Source organism: Chroicocephalus ridibundus, chromosome 10 (genome assembly GCF_963924245.1).
Source record: "Chroicocephalus ridibundus chromosome 10, bChrRid1.1, whole genome shotgun sequence".
Classification (NCBI taxonomy): Eukaryota; Metazoa; Chordata; class Aves; order Charadriiformes; family Laridae; genus Chroicocephalus; species Chroicocephalus ridibundus.
The window spans coordinates 9,082,404-9,098,148 of NC_086293.1; the positions used below are offsets into that span (position 1 = coordinate 9,082,404).

Below are 15,745 nucleotides of genomic sequence, written 5' to 3' on the forward strand. Positions count from 1 at the left end.
CCTGGCGAGAAGCTCGTTAATATTGCAACACACTGAAACTAATTAAACACTCTTCATGCAAAACAAGTTATTACTGACAACAGAAAGAGGAGGAAAAAAAGCTCCTATTCCCAACGGCCACCAGCTTGGCTGATTAGTATCACTCTGCTCTTGATCCGTGCTCCTGCTGAAATCACTGGCACAATTGTCGCTGCCTGCCCTGAGAGCAGGGGCCGGGGATGCCATCGAGGAGCGGAGGCCAAAAGGGTGGGGAAATGTGGCAAATCAAATTGTTTTCTTGACCATTTTTCCTTTTAAAATTAAATGAAACCAGAAATTCTTATATGATTTCCATATTCCCTGGTATGCCTGGGAGCATAATCCTCGCTGGTCTGTAACAGTGCATGGAAAATCAAAAACGGAGCTGAGTGCTTATTATTTGTGTAACAGCCGTGCCGCAGAGCCCCACTGCTGGCACGGTGCCCCGCAGCGCAGAGAGGTGGTACCGGCCCTGCGGCTCCGGGCTGTGGCCGGGTTCCTTCTGCCCTTCCAGGGAAAGGCAAAATGGCATCTGCATCGCGTTAACACTCTTTCCCCTTACAATCACCTGGTGTCAACATCCAAAACTGTTTCTTGGATACGTGTATTTGCCTTATTCCCATCGGATTTGAGAACCTCACTGTCTTGCATTTGCATTTAAAAAACCCTTTCCATGTAGGGCAGTGCTGTTACCGCGGGTTTCCAAGCCGGGGAGCTGGGGCATGGCAGGCGCAGAGGACGTTTGTGGCAGAGCAGCGATTGCACCAGCATCCCTCAGCTCCCGGGATCTCCCCAGGGCCCTTCCCGGCTCCATGGGAGACAGCATTAAGGTTCGCATCATTGACATCTGCTCTTCCCTTCCTCCGCAGATCCCTGAAGGTGCATCACTGGCCATGAGTTTGTCGGACAAGAAGGACACCACGCTGAGCAGAGGTAATGTCTCCCCTCTCTTCCCCTGTTGCTGGTGACCGGGCAGAAATACTGGTGTTTCTGGAAGGGTGTCTCTGGCCAGGGATGCTGAGATCTAGTTGCCAGCCCTTTGTCTGGACGTTGGGGTGTGGTGTTAGCCTGCGCGGGGCTGGCTCTGGGGCCAGCACTCATGGGGCACCCTTTTGTAGTGGCGCATTGGGCAGAGCTGGGCATCGGTGGGGCCAGCTTTGTGCCTGGGAAGACACTGAGCATGGTCTGGGACTGCCACCGCTGCGCAAGCTGGCCAGCCGGCAGCTGGGACACGCTCAGGAAGCCCTCCGGGTCCTGATCTCCCGGGTCTCCACTGGGGGGTCTCCACTGCTCTCCTGCAAACCCCCTTCACCCACCCTGTGGCGTACGTTTGGGGCAGCCGTGGAGCTGCAAGAGATGTACATCCCTCCTTCCCATGGGGTTCCCCCCTGCCATGGCTGAGCAAGGCGCCCCTGCTCCCCCGGGGGATGCAGATCTGAGTCCTGCCATGCAGGCAGTGGCAGTGTGACCGTCCCAGGTGGGACCGATGGCGAGACAGACAGGCAGAATGGAGACACTTAGCGCTGTAATGACTGCCGTGTGTGGTGGCATTGCCTGAACCGCAGCCAGCACCCCGGGGCGGGGGGAAGGGAGCGCGGGGAGCTGGGAGCGGGGCTTCTGCAAAGCGTGGGCAGTTCCGGTGAAGAGGTTGAGGGTTCGCCCAGGTCAAAGCTGCAGTGGCCACTGGAGAGGTCACAGATCCCCGAGAGTGTGGGACTGAGCCTGGAGAGTGGGCGGCTTCCACACCCCTTCGAACTTTAAGGCTTGTCTATGTTACTTGCAAATGTGGGGGTTTGTGCCCGCTTTTCCTTCTGTAGGAGAAATGAAGAAGGTCTGGGAAGTATACATTTCTGTTGTACGCATTGTCGGAGATGCGAGTGTCATGCTTGTGGTTTTGCTTTGAAAACGTGTTATCCGATATCCTCCTCTCTCCACTTGCTGGGGTGCTGAGTGCTTTCCCAGCCCTTAAGATAGAGGGCACCTTTTGTTTCCCGTCCTCATTAGGGATTTTCATTCAATCCGTGCGAACAAAGTGAAAAAAAGGAATGATCTGAAACCCCTTGATTGGAAAAGCCCTTTCCCTCCTGATTACACATGTTCGGTTTCTTGCCAGCGTATTTCTAGGTTTCAGGGTGTGCAGAGAGTCAAAACAGACCAAGGGAGACAAAAATTCACATTGAACAAGGAGTTTCAAACCCCATCTGCAGGCTGCTCGCACTGAGCCTGTCTCCGCAGTGGGGGCCCTTTCATCTGCTGGAGCGAGGAGCTGCTGCGGGCTGTGGTGGCCCCGATGACGAGGCTGGGAGATGGCCCAGGGCGTGCGGGGCAGCGTGGGGCACCGCAGGACGCAGCAGGGTACAGTGGGGCATAACAGGGCATCGCAGAGCATCGCGACGCAGGAGCGTCCCTGTGCTGATTCTCTTCTCGTGCCCTCTTGGGTCCCTTTTAAAATACCACTTGGGAGACCTCAAGTCCTCTTTAAAGTACCTCCTGAGGTACTTGCCACGTGCCCCAGAAGGCAATAAACAACCCCAAAACAAAGAAAAACGCTGAGGTCACTTGGGGTGGGAAGGCCAGCTCCATGCGGAGATTCTTGGGGAAAGCCAACACCTCCTGCCATGGAGGGTGTCTGCGGAGGCGGGTTTCGGTTTGGGTCCTCTGACTGAGCCGCTGTGTCTCTCTCTTCTTCACAGTGAAGGATTTGGACACCGAGAAGTACTTCCACTTGGTGAGTACCCTGCTCTCAGCTGCGGAGGCTGGTGGCTGGGTGGGGGGGATCGGGGGGCTCTGCCCTGTGCCCTCCCAGGGGAGCGCTGCTGGGTGCAGGGCCCTGGCTGCAGGACGCCCGCTCCGCAGCGCGGCACCGCCACGCGGGGGGACAGGTCACAGTGGTGGCTCTGCTCCCCCAGACCTCTCCTGCCACCGTGACAGTGGGGGACGATGTCAGAGTGCCTGCGGGCTCCTTGCGGCAGTGGAGGGGAGCCCATCTAATCTCCTGCACATTTTGACATATGTCACCTTTATGATGGCTGCCTGGTCGCAGACAGGGGAAGCCGTTGCTTTCATCCCTGCCAGCGGGTGCCATTTCATCTCTGGCAGCAGCCGTGTTGGGCTGTGGTGAGCCCTCAGCCAGGCAGGGGTCAGGTTGTCCTCTGCTGCCAGGCTGGCTTTCGGGGAGACGTCCCCCCGAGAGGCAGCAGCCTGGAAAGGGCTGGGAGCAAAGGGGTGCGCAGTCAGGCTGTGTGCGCAGCGATCCCTCCCCTCTCCTGCACTGAAGGCTCTGGGTCCTGGTTTTTCAGTGTATGTGATGAAAGAGGAGAAAATCTTCTCAGCCTTGCTGATATTAACTTAATTCATCTCCGTGGGCTGGAATGTCAGATGTGATGAACAAGCTGGATCAGGGCTCGTTAGTTTTCTTCCGAGAGGCTCAAAGAGGCGCAGAAAGGTTATCTGTAGACAAGCTTTAGTACTATGGGACATCATAAAAAATTACCAGGATGGCAAAGTAATTGTTGTGCCTGATCTGGCTGTCAGCAGGCACCGAGAGATGGGGAGCGCGGTGGGAGCACGGCGCAGCACCGCCGGTAGCACCCGCGCAGCCTTGGTCCGGTCACCTCCCGGCAGCCCCTGGCACGCCGCCCGCTCCCAGCCTGGGGAGATTTATTAGTTCCTGCTTGTGCGCCACGCTGGAAGTACGAAGTGCTAAACGTTGCTAAAAGCTGTTATGAAAAAAAGTGTTATGGACAACAACAATATTTTATAGCCTGATTATTATTTTTTTTTTCTCTGCTAAAGTTTCCATGCTCAAATAGAGGACAAACACACAATGCACGCATGCACGTGTACACGCAGCGCAAGGAGGGAGAAGGGATGGGAAACTGAATGTGCGCATGTGAAATGATGCCAAGATGGACTTAAATGGCTTACTAGGTCATTATAGAGCAGTAATTAACTGACCTGACTGCTGGAATATTTATTTTTGCTTTTAAAAAGGGCAGGGTAGGAATATTGGCTGATCGTTTGTGCACTTTTCCCAAATCTATGAAAAGCTGCTTTCCGCAGAAGCCTTGTGCGTTGCTTCTGGGAGCCTGAGCTGCAGCCACACAGGAGTACTGCACAGGGAGCAGGAAGGCGAGCAGACCAACATGCAAAGTGAGATTGATTGTTTCATTTTCTTTGTCTAGCTTGAGAGAGGCAATAAAGAGCGCAAGAGAAACAAATGTCAGAAAAACCGAGTATTATGAATCTCTTTTTTAAAGCCGTATAAGGGTGTATTTATAACGTAGTAACTACTTTTTAATTGAATTTTATATGCAGTTGAAATTCTATACTTAAAGGAATATTTAGTGTGATGCTTCCAGAGAGGAGCGCTCTGAACATGTGTTTTATATCGGACCAGGTTCTCCCAACCGATGAATCCGTTGAACATAAGAAGTCCCACAGACAGAGCCATAGGAAGAAAGTCCTACCAGAGATCTACCTGACCAGGCTGCTCTCCACAAAGGTAAGGGACAGGATGCCCTCCTTCGCGGCACCTGGGATTGCTGTTTGTGGTCCGTAGCGAGAAGCCTGCTCTAGGGAAGGAGCGCGGCGGGGCCGGCTGCCCTCGAGAGGCGGTGGGACTCTTCTGGAGTGTTGAGCGAGGCTGGAGCGTGCTGAGCGAGGCTGCCGGGCACCACCGGCTCCTTGGGTTCCCTCCAGCTTCCCAGATCGCCCTCGGAGCAGCAGCGCTGCTGCGTGAAGCCCCACATGATCTCCTTGGCTGGCCTGGGGTCTGTGCACATGAAAGGGATGCTGACTGCCGCAGGGCTCATGGTGCACAGTTTAGACCCGAACCCATCTCCCCAGCGAGAGATCCTGGCGGGAAGGGAGATGGAGATGCTGAGCTCTGGGAGCAGGGGGAATGTCTGTGCGAACTTAATTCAGATTTGAACTTCCCCACTCGCTGTGAGTGCTCAGCTCCAGCAGTTGGGCTCCAAGCCCATCTTTAATCCCAGCATGATGCCTCACTGGAGCAGAGATCACAAGAATGGCCAGCAGTTTCTAGTCGTCTTTGTATTTGCTGTACAGAACAGTCACAGATGTGAGATCCTAGCAGTAAGAAAGAAAATCTTGATGCCAAAAGAAATTAAACCCAAATGCAAGCTAATTATATCGCTATGCACAAACAAACCTTTCCCTCCCTGCTTCGGCATCCCCTTTCTCTTCTGATTTATCCAACTGGCAGCAAAGGATTTCCCCTTGTGCGCAGCAGTCGCAGCCCCTCACGCTGTTTTCCTGGGCTCGAGTGCTGCTGCTGTCCCCAGTCCCCATCGTGTGCGCTTGTCCTGCAGGGCACGCTGCAGAAGTTCCTGGATGACTTGTTCAAAGCCATTCTCAGTATCCGAGATGATAAACCACCTGTGGCCGTGAAGTATTTCTTTGACTTCCTAGAGGAGCAAGCAGAGAAAAGAGGGATCACAGACCCTGACACTATGCACATCTGGAAGACCAACAGGTTTGGAAGAGGAAATCTCTTCTTTCTTTCCTTCCTTCCATCTCTCAGGAGCAGCAGCTGCAAAGCCTTGGTGTCCTGGACTAATCATTAGGTTGCTAAAAGTAGAAGAGGGACTTGGAAAACAGGAGGGGTGGCGGAGGGGGCAGCTAAAGACGAGGCCAAACACAGGCTTGGAGAGCTTTGAACAAACACAGAGCTCAGGGGAGCAGCGAGCTGGAAGAGGAGGCGTAGGCAGATAAAGGGCAGATCAAACTGGCACATGAATAAAAATAATTAAAGCAGAAATGGAAGAGGGACCGGACGAGGGGAGATAGCAGTGGTGTTAGCTCCAAGCGCTGGAGATCTGAAACAGTCCAAAATCATGTCAGGTCTTAGAACATCATGGAGGTTTTAAAACCAACACATTTGGCTCCTTTTCATTTGCTTTCTGGCTTTTCAGCCCTCGGGGGCACTTTACCCAACTTATCTCTGTAACCAAGCTGAGACTCCAGGGCATTCACAGGACTCCAGGAGCTGGCGTTGTGACAGGAGGGTGCTGTCGGGCACTGCAGCTCCGGGGACCCGCCGGGAGCAGTGCTGAGGGACGTGATGAGCAGCAGGAATGGGGTGGGGGAGCCAGAGTGAAGGGGGGAAATAGAGCAGGGGAGAAACCAGAAGATTGGACCGGGAAGAGCAGGGAGCTTGGAAGGAGGCTCAGTGCTTCTGAGACTGTAGGAACAGTAACTGTTTCCAGCCCAACATGTGAAAATTAAAAACAAATTTGGCTGGGATAGCAGGCATGCAGACGCAATCATTGGGCTGCAGATTTGCCTACCCTTCATTACCTTTAATTGCCAGTAGAGCAAAGACTTACAGCAACTTTCACTCTTCATCTGCTGAGGAGGGATGGTGGGAAGGGCGAGCGATATACTGAAACTGTTGTGGCCAAATGAGCAGTGAAATAACTGGAGGAGAAAATGATGAGAGGGCAGAAAAAGAGACACATGAAATGCATTTCACGGGGCCAGGCTTACCATCAGAACCAGATGACGGTTACTGTTGAGGAAGAAGGCAAAGGAGCTGACACCATTGCTACAGAAATCAGCAAGTGGGGAAGCTTGATTGCACAGCCCCATGCGGGCAGACCTGCCAGCGCCTCTGCTGGGCCACGCTGCGCAGGGAGCTGCTGAAGGAGCAGGGGTATGCGCTCACCTAGGCAGGCTGTACGCGAAGTCTCCTGTCCGTGATGCCTGCTTCAGCCTGAAGAAGTGTCTCTTCAGGGTGAAGACATGCGCCTGCCCCTCTAGCAAGGCAGAGGGCCGTATGCTACCAGGAAGTGACTAAATAGCAGAACCTGGCTCCTCATTCTTTTTCCTCTCTACTATTCACTTTCTATCATCATCTTTCCTGCATTTCCTCCCCTCTCCCTCTGGAGTACAAGAGTTCACCCGGTGTGTGTTCCTGGCTTGTTTCTTTTGCAGCCTACCTCTGAGGTTTTGGGTCAACATCCTGAAGAACCCCCAGTTCGTCTTTGACATTGACAAGACGGACCACATCGATGCCTGTCTCTCTGTGATAGCCCAGGCCTTCATTGACGCCTGCTCCCTCTCTGACCTGCAGCTGGGCAAGGTACCCTCCAGAGAGGACATCATCTCGCTGCAGCTCGGGCAGGCATAGGGGTGGGAAGGGACTGTCGGAGGTCACCCAGTCCAGCCTCCCCCAGCAGCGGGGCTGGCTGGGAGCCACTTGCTCAGGTTCATGCAGATGAGTTTTGGCTGACTGCAAGGATGATTTCTCCCCCTCCCTTCCCCACCACTTTGGTCAGGCTTGAACTCGAAGTTTGCACCCCCTCTGTCACAAACAGCTGTCAGGGACTGGGAACACACCGTCACAGGCAGGAGGACCAAAGGGCAAAGCGCCAGCCTGGAGGGCTCAGAGGATGGAGAGAGACCCAGCCACTGGCTTGTGTGCTCAGTGTTACCCAGTGGCAGTATGAGTTGTCCCGCGGTCCCAGGAGAGCACCCAGTTTAGCACAGTGTCTGGAACACTTCCTGACAGGGCTGTGCTGGTGTGTGAGCAAACCAATATTCTCTGTTGTTGGCTCAGGCAGGGGTGTACCGTACCAAGGGGAGCACGGTGGTGTCAGCTCTGCCTGGGGCACGGGCACGGGCGCCTGGCTCCCTCAGTCAGAGCTGGTTTAGGGGACATCATTGGCATACCAATCCCATAACAGCAGCTGAGGGATGATGTAAACTCGCAGCGGCAGGATGGAAAAGGATGTAGCTTCAGGTAAAGCTTCGCTCATTGCTGTCAGTGGTTTCTGCACAGCCTCTCACCTGGGAGAGCCATGAGAAGCTCAGTGGGGAGCCGAGCCTTCAGGAACACGGGCTGCGCCTGCCCGGGCAGCAGAGCCCCAGCCTGGCCCACGGGGAGCTGTGGGGACACACCAGGGCCATCTCCTTGACACCATCCCTCAGTATGTGGGTTGCGCTTGGTGGGTGCTGCCGCAGCCCTGCCTGTGAATGCTTGGTGCTCCCCTCCGGTGGCAGCATCTCAGTGCCACGCTGGCCACCTCGGGCATGTGGTCAGAGCCCAGCAGGCTCAGCTCACCCGCCCAGGGAGCTCAGCGCTCCGACAAACGCGAGGGCCAGGTCTCCTCTTCCCGCCCACGGGCTCCCACGCACCATCCCGCGGGGCGGGCAGGCAGCGAGGCGGCCCACGCGCATGTTCCCCGCTCTCCCACTGGCTTGGCTGAGTACGGTGTTGACATTTGAAACTTCCCGACATAAATAAGTTTTATTAAGAAGTGCTGTAAATCGTCCCCCGCTGCCCCCCCCCCCCGCCCCAGGGCTGGCGGCAGCACAGAGCGTGACGTAGAGGGGACCCTACGGAGAGAGGGGCGGGAGACGGGCAGGAAGCCCTTGCTGGGAGAGGTTAATGCTGGAGGAAGATCTAATGAGCGCTTGATTTTTTGTTTGTTTGGGTTTGGATCTTTTTTTTTTTGCATGCATTACGAAACACCTACAATTTGTCCTTGTCAAGCTGTGGGTGAGGGGAAGAGGGGTCAGCTGGAGTCAGACAGCAGATGGAAACGTTTTTCAGGAATACAATAGCATAAGTGAAGGAATTGTTGAGTAATGTGGGAAGAATAAATCCTCAGCACAAAAATCAGCTTGCATATACAGGCAGTATATCGCTGAATGTTTTCCAGGCTGGATTCTTCCCCTGGTTTCAGCGTGTTGCTCTTGATACTGCAAATGTGAGAGCAGACTCAGACTCTGTGCCCAAGCAGTTAATAAACCAGTACCCATCTCTTCATAATACAGAGTGGACAAAAACATAAATCAGAAAATAACTCAAAAAAGAGTCAGCATGGGTATCTTTCATGTTTCTAAGGGAAAAAAAAAAATATGTTGTGAGCAGGCTCTGTAACTTGGCTATATTCCTGTAATGCCTTGTCAATGGGTTTGAAAATAAACTGCTGTGGGATCTGGTGCCGCAGCCTGGTGCCCATTTCCCCTGCAGCATTAGCCACGCTACATATTGCGGCAGCAGATTGCAATTACCCCGGGCTTCCTTATTTACTGCCCAATCCAGCTGAAGATGCTGCCTCCATGCTAGAGCCCCATCGCACTCCTCTCCTCTGATCCTCCCTCCCCTCTCCACCTGTCAGAGCACCAGGGACCAGTCCCCCACCCCAGTGCCGGGACGCGCTGATCTCACTCCCCTCTGCGTCCCTGAGCCTAGGGCCGTTTCCCTTCGGGATGCAACGCTAGGCCAGTCAGCCAAGTTCATTCCCGGGGTAATGATATCAGCGGGGCAGGATTGCCTTGAGGTTAAAATCATTCATGCTTGTGTTTGCAAGGAGTGCAGGCAGGGTTATGCCTTCACTGATACAACCCGATTGCGTGGCTGGGAGGTTAAGACTTCTTTGTCTAAGCTGACATTAATCAAGAGAACTCAGAATTTTCTGTTAATTACTTTACATGCACTCAATATAGGCCAGGCAGGCTGGGTTAGCCAATGCAAAATAAATCAAAGCTACATGAAAAATCCAAGAGCAACATTTCAACTGACAGAGTTCAGCTTGTAAGAGAGCTTTGTTCTTCAGTTTAAATCAAGCTGGCTGCTCGAGAGACCCGAGTGAACGCATGCAGAAGCTCTTCCCTTGTTACCAATTTCCACACGCAGAGCCATGGAGCACAAGTGTTTTATCTAACAGTTGTGGTACACTCATCTGCAGAGCATCACCTGGCAGCAAGCCACTTCGCCTGACCTCGTGCACGCTTTTTAGCCTGCCCTTGCTGCAAATTAAAACACATTCACATAGACCACCGTCCCTGGCATTGTAGCTAACAAGTGTTTCGCCCACGCTAGGAGGAGGGGCAGAGGGCCGGTGCTGCGGCTCCGCAGGCGGGTGGTACCTGTCCGCAGCACCTTGATGTGTTTGAGCAAGCGCCTCTGCCATTAGCTGTTCTGTGCCTCGGTGCCGTCCCACCAGGCTCCCATCTGTGCAAAGCCAGGAACAAAGATGTAGCTGTTTCCTGAACCCAGCTGTAGCTGAAGTCGGTGTCTGATGGTTAGCACTTCGGTCAGACAAACAGGATGAAAAGTTTTCAGCCAGGAACAATACGGTGTCTGATTTTGGTGTCTCGCCCTCGCTCTAGGACTCCCCGACCAATAAACTACTGTACGCCAAGGAGATCCCTGAGTATAGGAAGATAGTGCAGCGATACTACAAGCAAATCCATGACATGCCCCCGCTCAGCGAGCAGGAAATGAACGCCCACCTCGCAGAGGAGTCGCGGGTAAGGCGTGCTGGGCTGCGGTGGGCAGAGGGGGGCTGGGCTGGTGCACACCCTGCACTGGGGATGGGCTCGGTGCCCTGATGGAGCGAGACACACTGAGCCTGCTCTGCTCTGGCTGACAGCAGGACTTGGGGAGCGGCAGGGAATGCAGATAGGCTGCAATCAGCTAGCGCTTCGATGCTGGAAGGAACAAACAATAAAGGATATTTTGCCTCAAACTTCCAGGCACAAACTTGATCTGACCTAATTCCAAGTATCTTCAATTACTGCTGGAGCTGCAATAAACACCCACGAGTTAGTTTGAACCTAACTAGCTCTGGCACCACTGGGAGTTGAAAGCGAAATTCGGTGCCAAAGAGCCAGGAAGTTTGGAAAAGGATCTCTGCAGCCCCACAGACCCCTGGCCAGCTGGCCCCAGGCGCCCACTGCCAGCGCCGGCCCCGAGTCCCCGGCAGCCTGTTGGCAGCCAGCCCTGGCAGCCAGCCTGGGTGCAGGATGCCGGCCCTGGTACCAGCTATGGGAGCTGGCAGCCATGCTCCAGCTCTAAGTCCTGCCAGTGATACGCCACAGCTTCCTCAAAATCAAACGATGTCCCTGCAGCGCTTTAGCTTCAGCCACCGAGCGGGTTTTTTCCATCAGCGTTCTTCTGCCCAGCTGTCATACTGCCCCATCCTTTGAAATGGCTTTGAGTACTGAGGGGTAAACAGGGCGATCAAGCATGGGCATTTAAGGCTGGCTTTAAAAAGATCGAGACTGTTTCTGATGTAAGCAAATACACCTTCCTTAAAGGAGTAAGTCAAAAGCCTGGCGCATCAATGCAACAGTAACAAAAATACCCAGGCAAAAACCTTCTTTTAATCTAGTTAATGCCTGCTGATTGAGCTCGAACTCACTTGCTGCATCACGTTAATATTCCTTCCCTCTTTGTTCTGTCTTTATAAAGAAATACCGGAACGAATTCAACACCAATGTCGCCATGGCTGAGATATACAAATACGCCAAGAGATATCGCACCCAGGTAAGTGGGTTCAGCTGCGCTCAGGCCCCAGCGTACCTGTGGAGGGAATAACAAGCGATATGTTGTAACCGAGCAGTCACACACCCACATCCAGTCCCACAGAAAAGGGATTATCATTTTTTGCATAATCCCACGCACATATGTAATATATGCACACAGAGATGCACCTGCTCTCCTATCCCTTGGCTGACGACTTGGAAGAGAAGGCCAGCTATTCCTGGCTGATTTTAGCGGCATTTGGCTGGGCTGGACTGAAGGGGGGCTGCCCAGTGTGTAGACCCAGAGATGCTTTCAGCAGGGCAGAGCACGCTGATGCAGTCCACATGCAGAATAACCTGCCACCCGCCGCCCCAGCTGAGGCGCCGGCCCTGGCTGGCTCCTGCCCCTGCCCTCCCTCGCTGCGGGGCTGCCTCTACGCTGGGAGCTACTTTATTGCAATGAGTCTCCGTTGCATTCCCCTCCTCTCCCACCCCCTGCCCAGGGGCTTGGCTGTGCCCTGGAGCAGCCAGCGGGCGCTGGGGCTGCGGGGCAGGGTGGGCTCCCCTGGTGCAGGTCCAGCTGGCATTGGGGCTCAACAGGGCTGGCGGGTGGGCACCCCTACCCAGCACTGCCTCAGTCACCCACGCACCCGTGTCTCCTGCAGATCGTGGCTGCCCTGGATGCCAACCCCACGACGAAGCGCACCCAGCTCCAGCACAAGTTTGAGCAAGTGATTGCACTCATGGAGGATAACATCTATGAGTGCTGCAGTGAAGCCTAGGCTGACTGCAGCCCTGGAAGTGACTTTCTCCACAGTGCAGTGCCATTGGGAACCTGCCTTCATCCATGGATACACCGTGGATCGCCTCTGCCAGAGTCACTCAAACCAGCCTTGTGGTGGGGGTGGGCCTGGCCTGCAGCTGAAGGCCTCCCTCGCCTAACAAGAAGCCACAAGACACCTTTCAGAGCAGCTCAAAACCCCTCTGGTCTGCACTGTGGCACCCATAATTTATTTGCTGTTGCCAGCCAGAAATGGAGACGTGACGCTTGTGGCAAGCTCAATTCACCACTTCCCTCTGATCAGCACCCGGGTGGTCGGAGGCTCCACGCATCCCTGTTTGTGGTTCCTCAGGACAAGAGATGGGGCTGCACAAGCTGTAACAATAGACACAAAGCAAAAGGGTAGCCTCAGGGAGTTACTAGTGGAGACGGCAAAGGCCATCGGAGCAACGCCTGAGCTCCCTTCCACACCATCCCTCTGACATCCTTGTTTTTCCAACACCGGAGACTCTATCAACTGTTCACTATCTGCTGCATTCTGTGTATTTTTGTGCCTTTTAATTTTTGTACTGTATGTGTAAACATAACCACTCCTCCATCTGAGACTTGGGCAATGTGGGGAACTCGGGGCTGAGACAAAGCAGTTGCTTCCTAAGTTGCTAAGGCATGGTGAAAGCACTTTATCCCCTAACGGAGACAGCTGTTACAGAGCCAGAGGGAGCATGTTAACATGTTAGTGTGGGAAGGGCTGCTCCCCCTTCCCCGGGTTCCCAGATCTGCACGCACAGTGAGCTGGAGTTGCAGTGTGTAGGGAAATATCCCCTCACGACCCACCTTTCAGCCAGCTGTCACAGGCACGGCTTCTGCCTAGAAGCAGAAGACCAGAGGTAGTAGGTGAGAGGCAGGACTTCTGCCTCGCACCCCAGTCTCCCCGCCGTGCTGGCTGCGCACACATCTATGGCACTGCCCCAGCTCAGCCCCGGTAACACCAACGGGGGTTAGCTCCTGCTGACAGCCCCCTGACAGAGCAGACGTGAGCCGTGTGTAGGGCAAAACACCAGGTAGCATTTTCCCTCCCCCTGCCCCACGTGCTCCAGCATCTCCCTGATATCATCACCAAAAACAAAGTCAGTGCTACAGAGGTGTCTTCCTAAAGCAGCTTGTTCTGCTTGCTTCGGACCCAGCCCACCACAGTTGTCACCTGAGAGCAGCCAAGAGAGCACAGTTTTGCTGCGTGTCCAGTCCTTTTTTTGGCCTATAAAGGCAGAGGACTGGACCCCATCGCCCTGGCAGCACAATGCTCTCGCTCACGTAGGCCAGCAGAGCAGCTCCGGCACCCCAAGCCGCAAAGACAGAAAGTGTCCCCCACCTCCTTACGCTGGGGTCAGCAAGCAGGGACTCACTTGCGCAGACCTAGAAACTTCACTGCCAACCCGTGGCATCCACGCTGGGGCAAGTCCCCTGTCCCAGCTTGGTGGCCTGTTCTCCTTTCTGATGGCACCTTCGTCCTTTCTGCAGCTAGGGGAGCTGTGACCGCTCTGGTCTTCAGCATCACCCAGGCGCCTCTGTAGAGGCTGGACCACAGCCAGCACCACATGCTTGAAGCCAGCACTCACATGCAGGCAAAGACAACCTGCCCATGAAAGCTAAACCCAGCTGTAGCCACCACATTTTCAAACTGCCAAATATTAAAGAAAGAAGAGAAAAAGAAAAAAAAGTTACTACCTCACTCCAGGCAGGGTCTAAGGTGAGCCTCTGTTACTCATCCAGCTGGCAAGGATGCAACCTGGTATTAGATGACTTTGGTCCACCAAAACTCCTCCTGGGTGACTCACTGCCATGGACAGGTGGCCTCCATCCCATTGTTTCCAGGAATGCCACATTTGTCAAAAATTGGAACATCAGAATCCTGTATGTGTATATAGATATCTATTTTAAAACAAATGATAGACTTTATCCAGTATGTTAAAAGGGGGGTGGGGAGGGGAGGGGAGGGAGGGAAAGGGGAAGAGCAGAGGTTTGTTTTTTTAAAAGAAGATAACTACAGAAAAAGTACATACACTGTGGAGTTTTCGATGTCTTTGCTGAGGATGTGGCTTCGGAATAGAAATTCTAAGAATGTAGCTGGGCTACATTTTATTTTGAAAGTGATTTCACAAAAAAAATCTTGAGGTTTTTTTTTTTCTTTTAGAAACTGTGAATAGCTGCCAGAGATGTAGGCAGGCCCAGCACAGGGAAGGCAATGGTGAGAAGGATCAAGGTAGCAGAGAACGTTGAGCTTGGCTGCAGGTGGGGAAAGGGCCATGGAGCAATAGCCCCATGTTGTTACAAGGAAAGAATACAGGTGAGCCAATAGTATAGTTTGCCTTCAGGTGATGTGACTGGGCCATGTATTGGGGCCTATTGCTTTATTATTTAATTTTTTCCAAAGCAAAAAAAAAAAAAAAAAAAAAAGTAGTTGCTACAACCGTTTTAAAGGAACAACTTCAATGGAGCAGAAGCTTGAGGGTTTGTAGTGTTGGCTTGAACCCCCGAGCCCTTTGTAACATGTTTTTAAACTTTGGCACGTGTTGTGGGTGTAGTGCCCTTACCTGCTGTGTAGTGGAAGTGGCAGACTCTCGGAAAAGCCTATCTTTGTAATAAAACAAGGTGCTGAACCCTGCGTAGTGAAGTTCCTGCCCCCGTGCATACAGAGGACACACAACATGGTGAAAGACACCTGTCACCCCCCTGCGGTCAGGCTGCTGTGCCTGCCCAAGGACAGGGTCCCTCTCCTCCCACAGCCCCGTCCTGCCGGCCACCGCGCTCATCCAGCACGGAAGCAGGAGGAAGGCACCGGCTCACAGGGGGGCACAGCAAGTTTTGCATGTACCAGATGTACCGTGCTCGGGGTTGGCAGCTCAGCTCATAACCACCTTGTTTCCATACGAGATGGGGTGTTACCCCTCCGGGCTGCAGAGCACGCTGCAGCCACGCACCGCTCCTGCTACCCAGTACCGCGGCCGCTGCCAGAGCGGGAGCTGGTGCGGGAGGGAAAGATCTATGTGAGGACATGGCCGCATGCTGTGCTGCGCACATGGAGACGAGTAACACCACAGCAGTGCCCAGGGCTGGGCACCCTTACCTCTGCCAGGTGCCATTGTCCCACGAGACAGCGTCTTCTCCCAGCCCTGGGAAGCCCAATGCCTGCCTCTGCACTATCGCTGCCACCAGCCCTCGAGGCTTCTGGCTTCAGCGCTGTGACACCCGCTGCAGCCCATAGTTCTTAATAACCATGGCATTGCTAAATCCTCTCTCTTCCACCTCCCCCAGCAAAACCTGCTCTTTCCAGACACCCGAGGGATTTTCTTTCCCTGCTGGAAAGTTGATTCCTAGTAAAGCTAAATCCAACCATTAAATGATTTGGTCTCTCTCAAAGGGAGCCTCATGTTTCACACTGGGTGCCTGGTGAAAGAGGACGCAGCTCCTGCCCGGTTGTAACAGGACATTTCCATGCGAGAGAGCAGTGCATTGCGAGGCTAACCATCATCGAAGGGCCTGGTGAGCTCTGCTTAGTTATTACTGTGGCATTGCCCACCCTGTCCCGGGGGGCACACAAGTTTCAGCTCCATTAAAGATGGATCAACATGGCCAAGGCTGAAGTTTAAAGAGAAGTTAGTTTGCTCA

At 53.7% G+C, this 15,745-nt stretch overlaps 1 protein-coding gene across 1 annotated transcript in view; it reads left to right on the forward strand.

Moving 5' to 3' along the window:
- PLXND1 (plexin D1) overlaps positions 1–14,838 on the forward strand; it is an 83,872-nt gene extending 69,034 nt beyond the window's left edge. The window contains exons 29-36 of the mRNA XM_063347778.1: positions 888–951; positions 2,712–2,746; positions 4,418–4,522; positions 5,352–5,515; positions 6,976–7,123; positions 10,162–10,302; positions 11,246–11,320; positions 11,964–14,838. Of these exons, the coding sequence (XP_063203848.1) occupies positions 888–951; positions 2,712–2,746; positions 4,418–4,522; positions 5,352–5,515; positions 6,976–7,123; positions 10,162–10,302; positions 11,246–11,320; positions 11,964–12,080 (849 nt within the window). The 3' untranslated portion in view covers positions 12,081–14,838. The remainder of the gene's footprint in view (positions 1–887; positions 952–2,711; positions 2,747–4,417; positions 4,523–5,351; positions 5,516–6,975; positions 7,124–10,161; positions 10,303–11,245; positions 11,321–11,963) is intronic.
- The last annotated feature ends 907 nt before the right edge of the window (positions 14,839–15,745 follow it).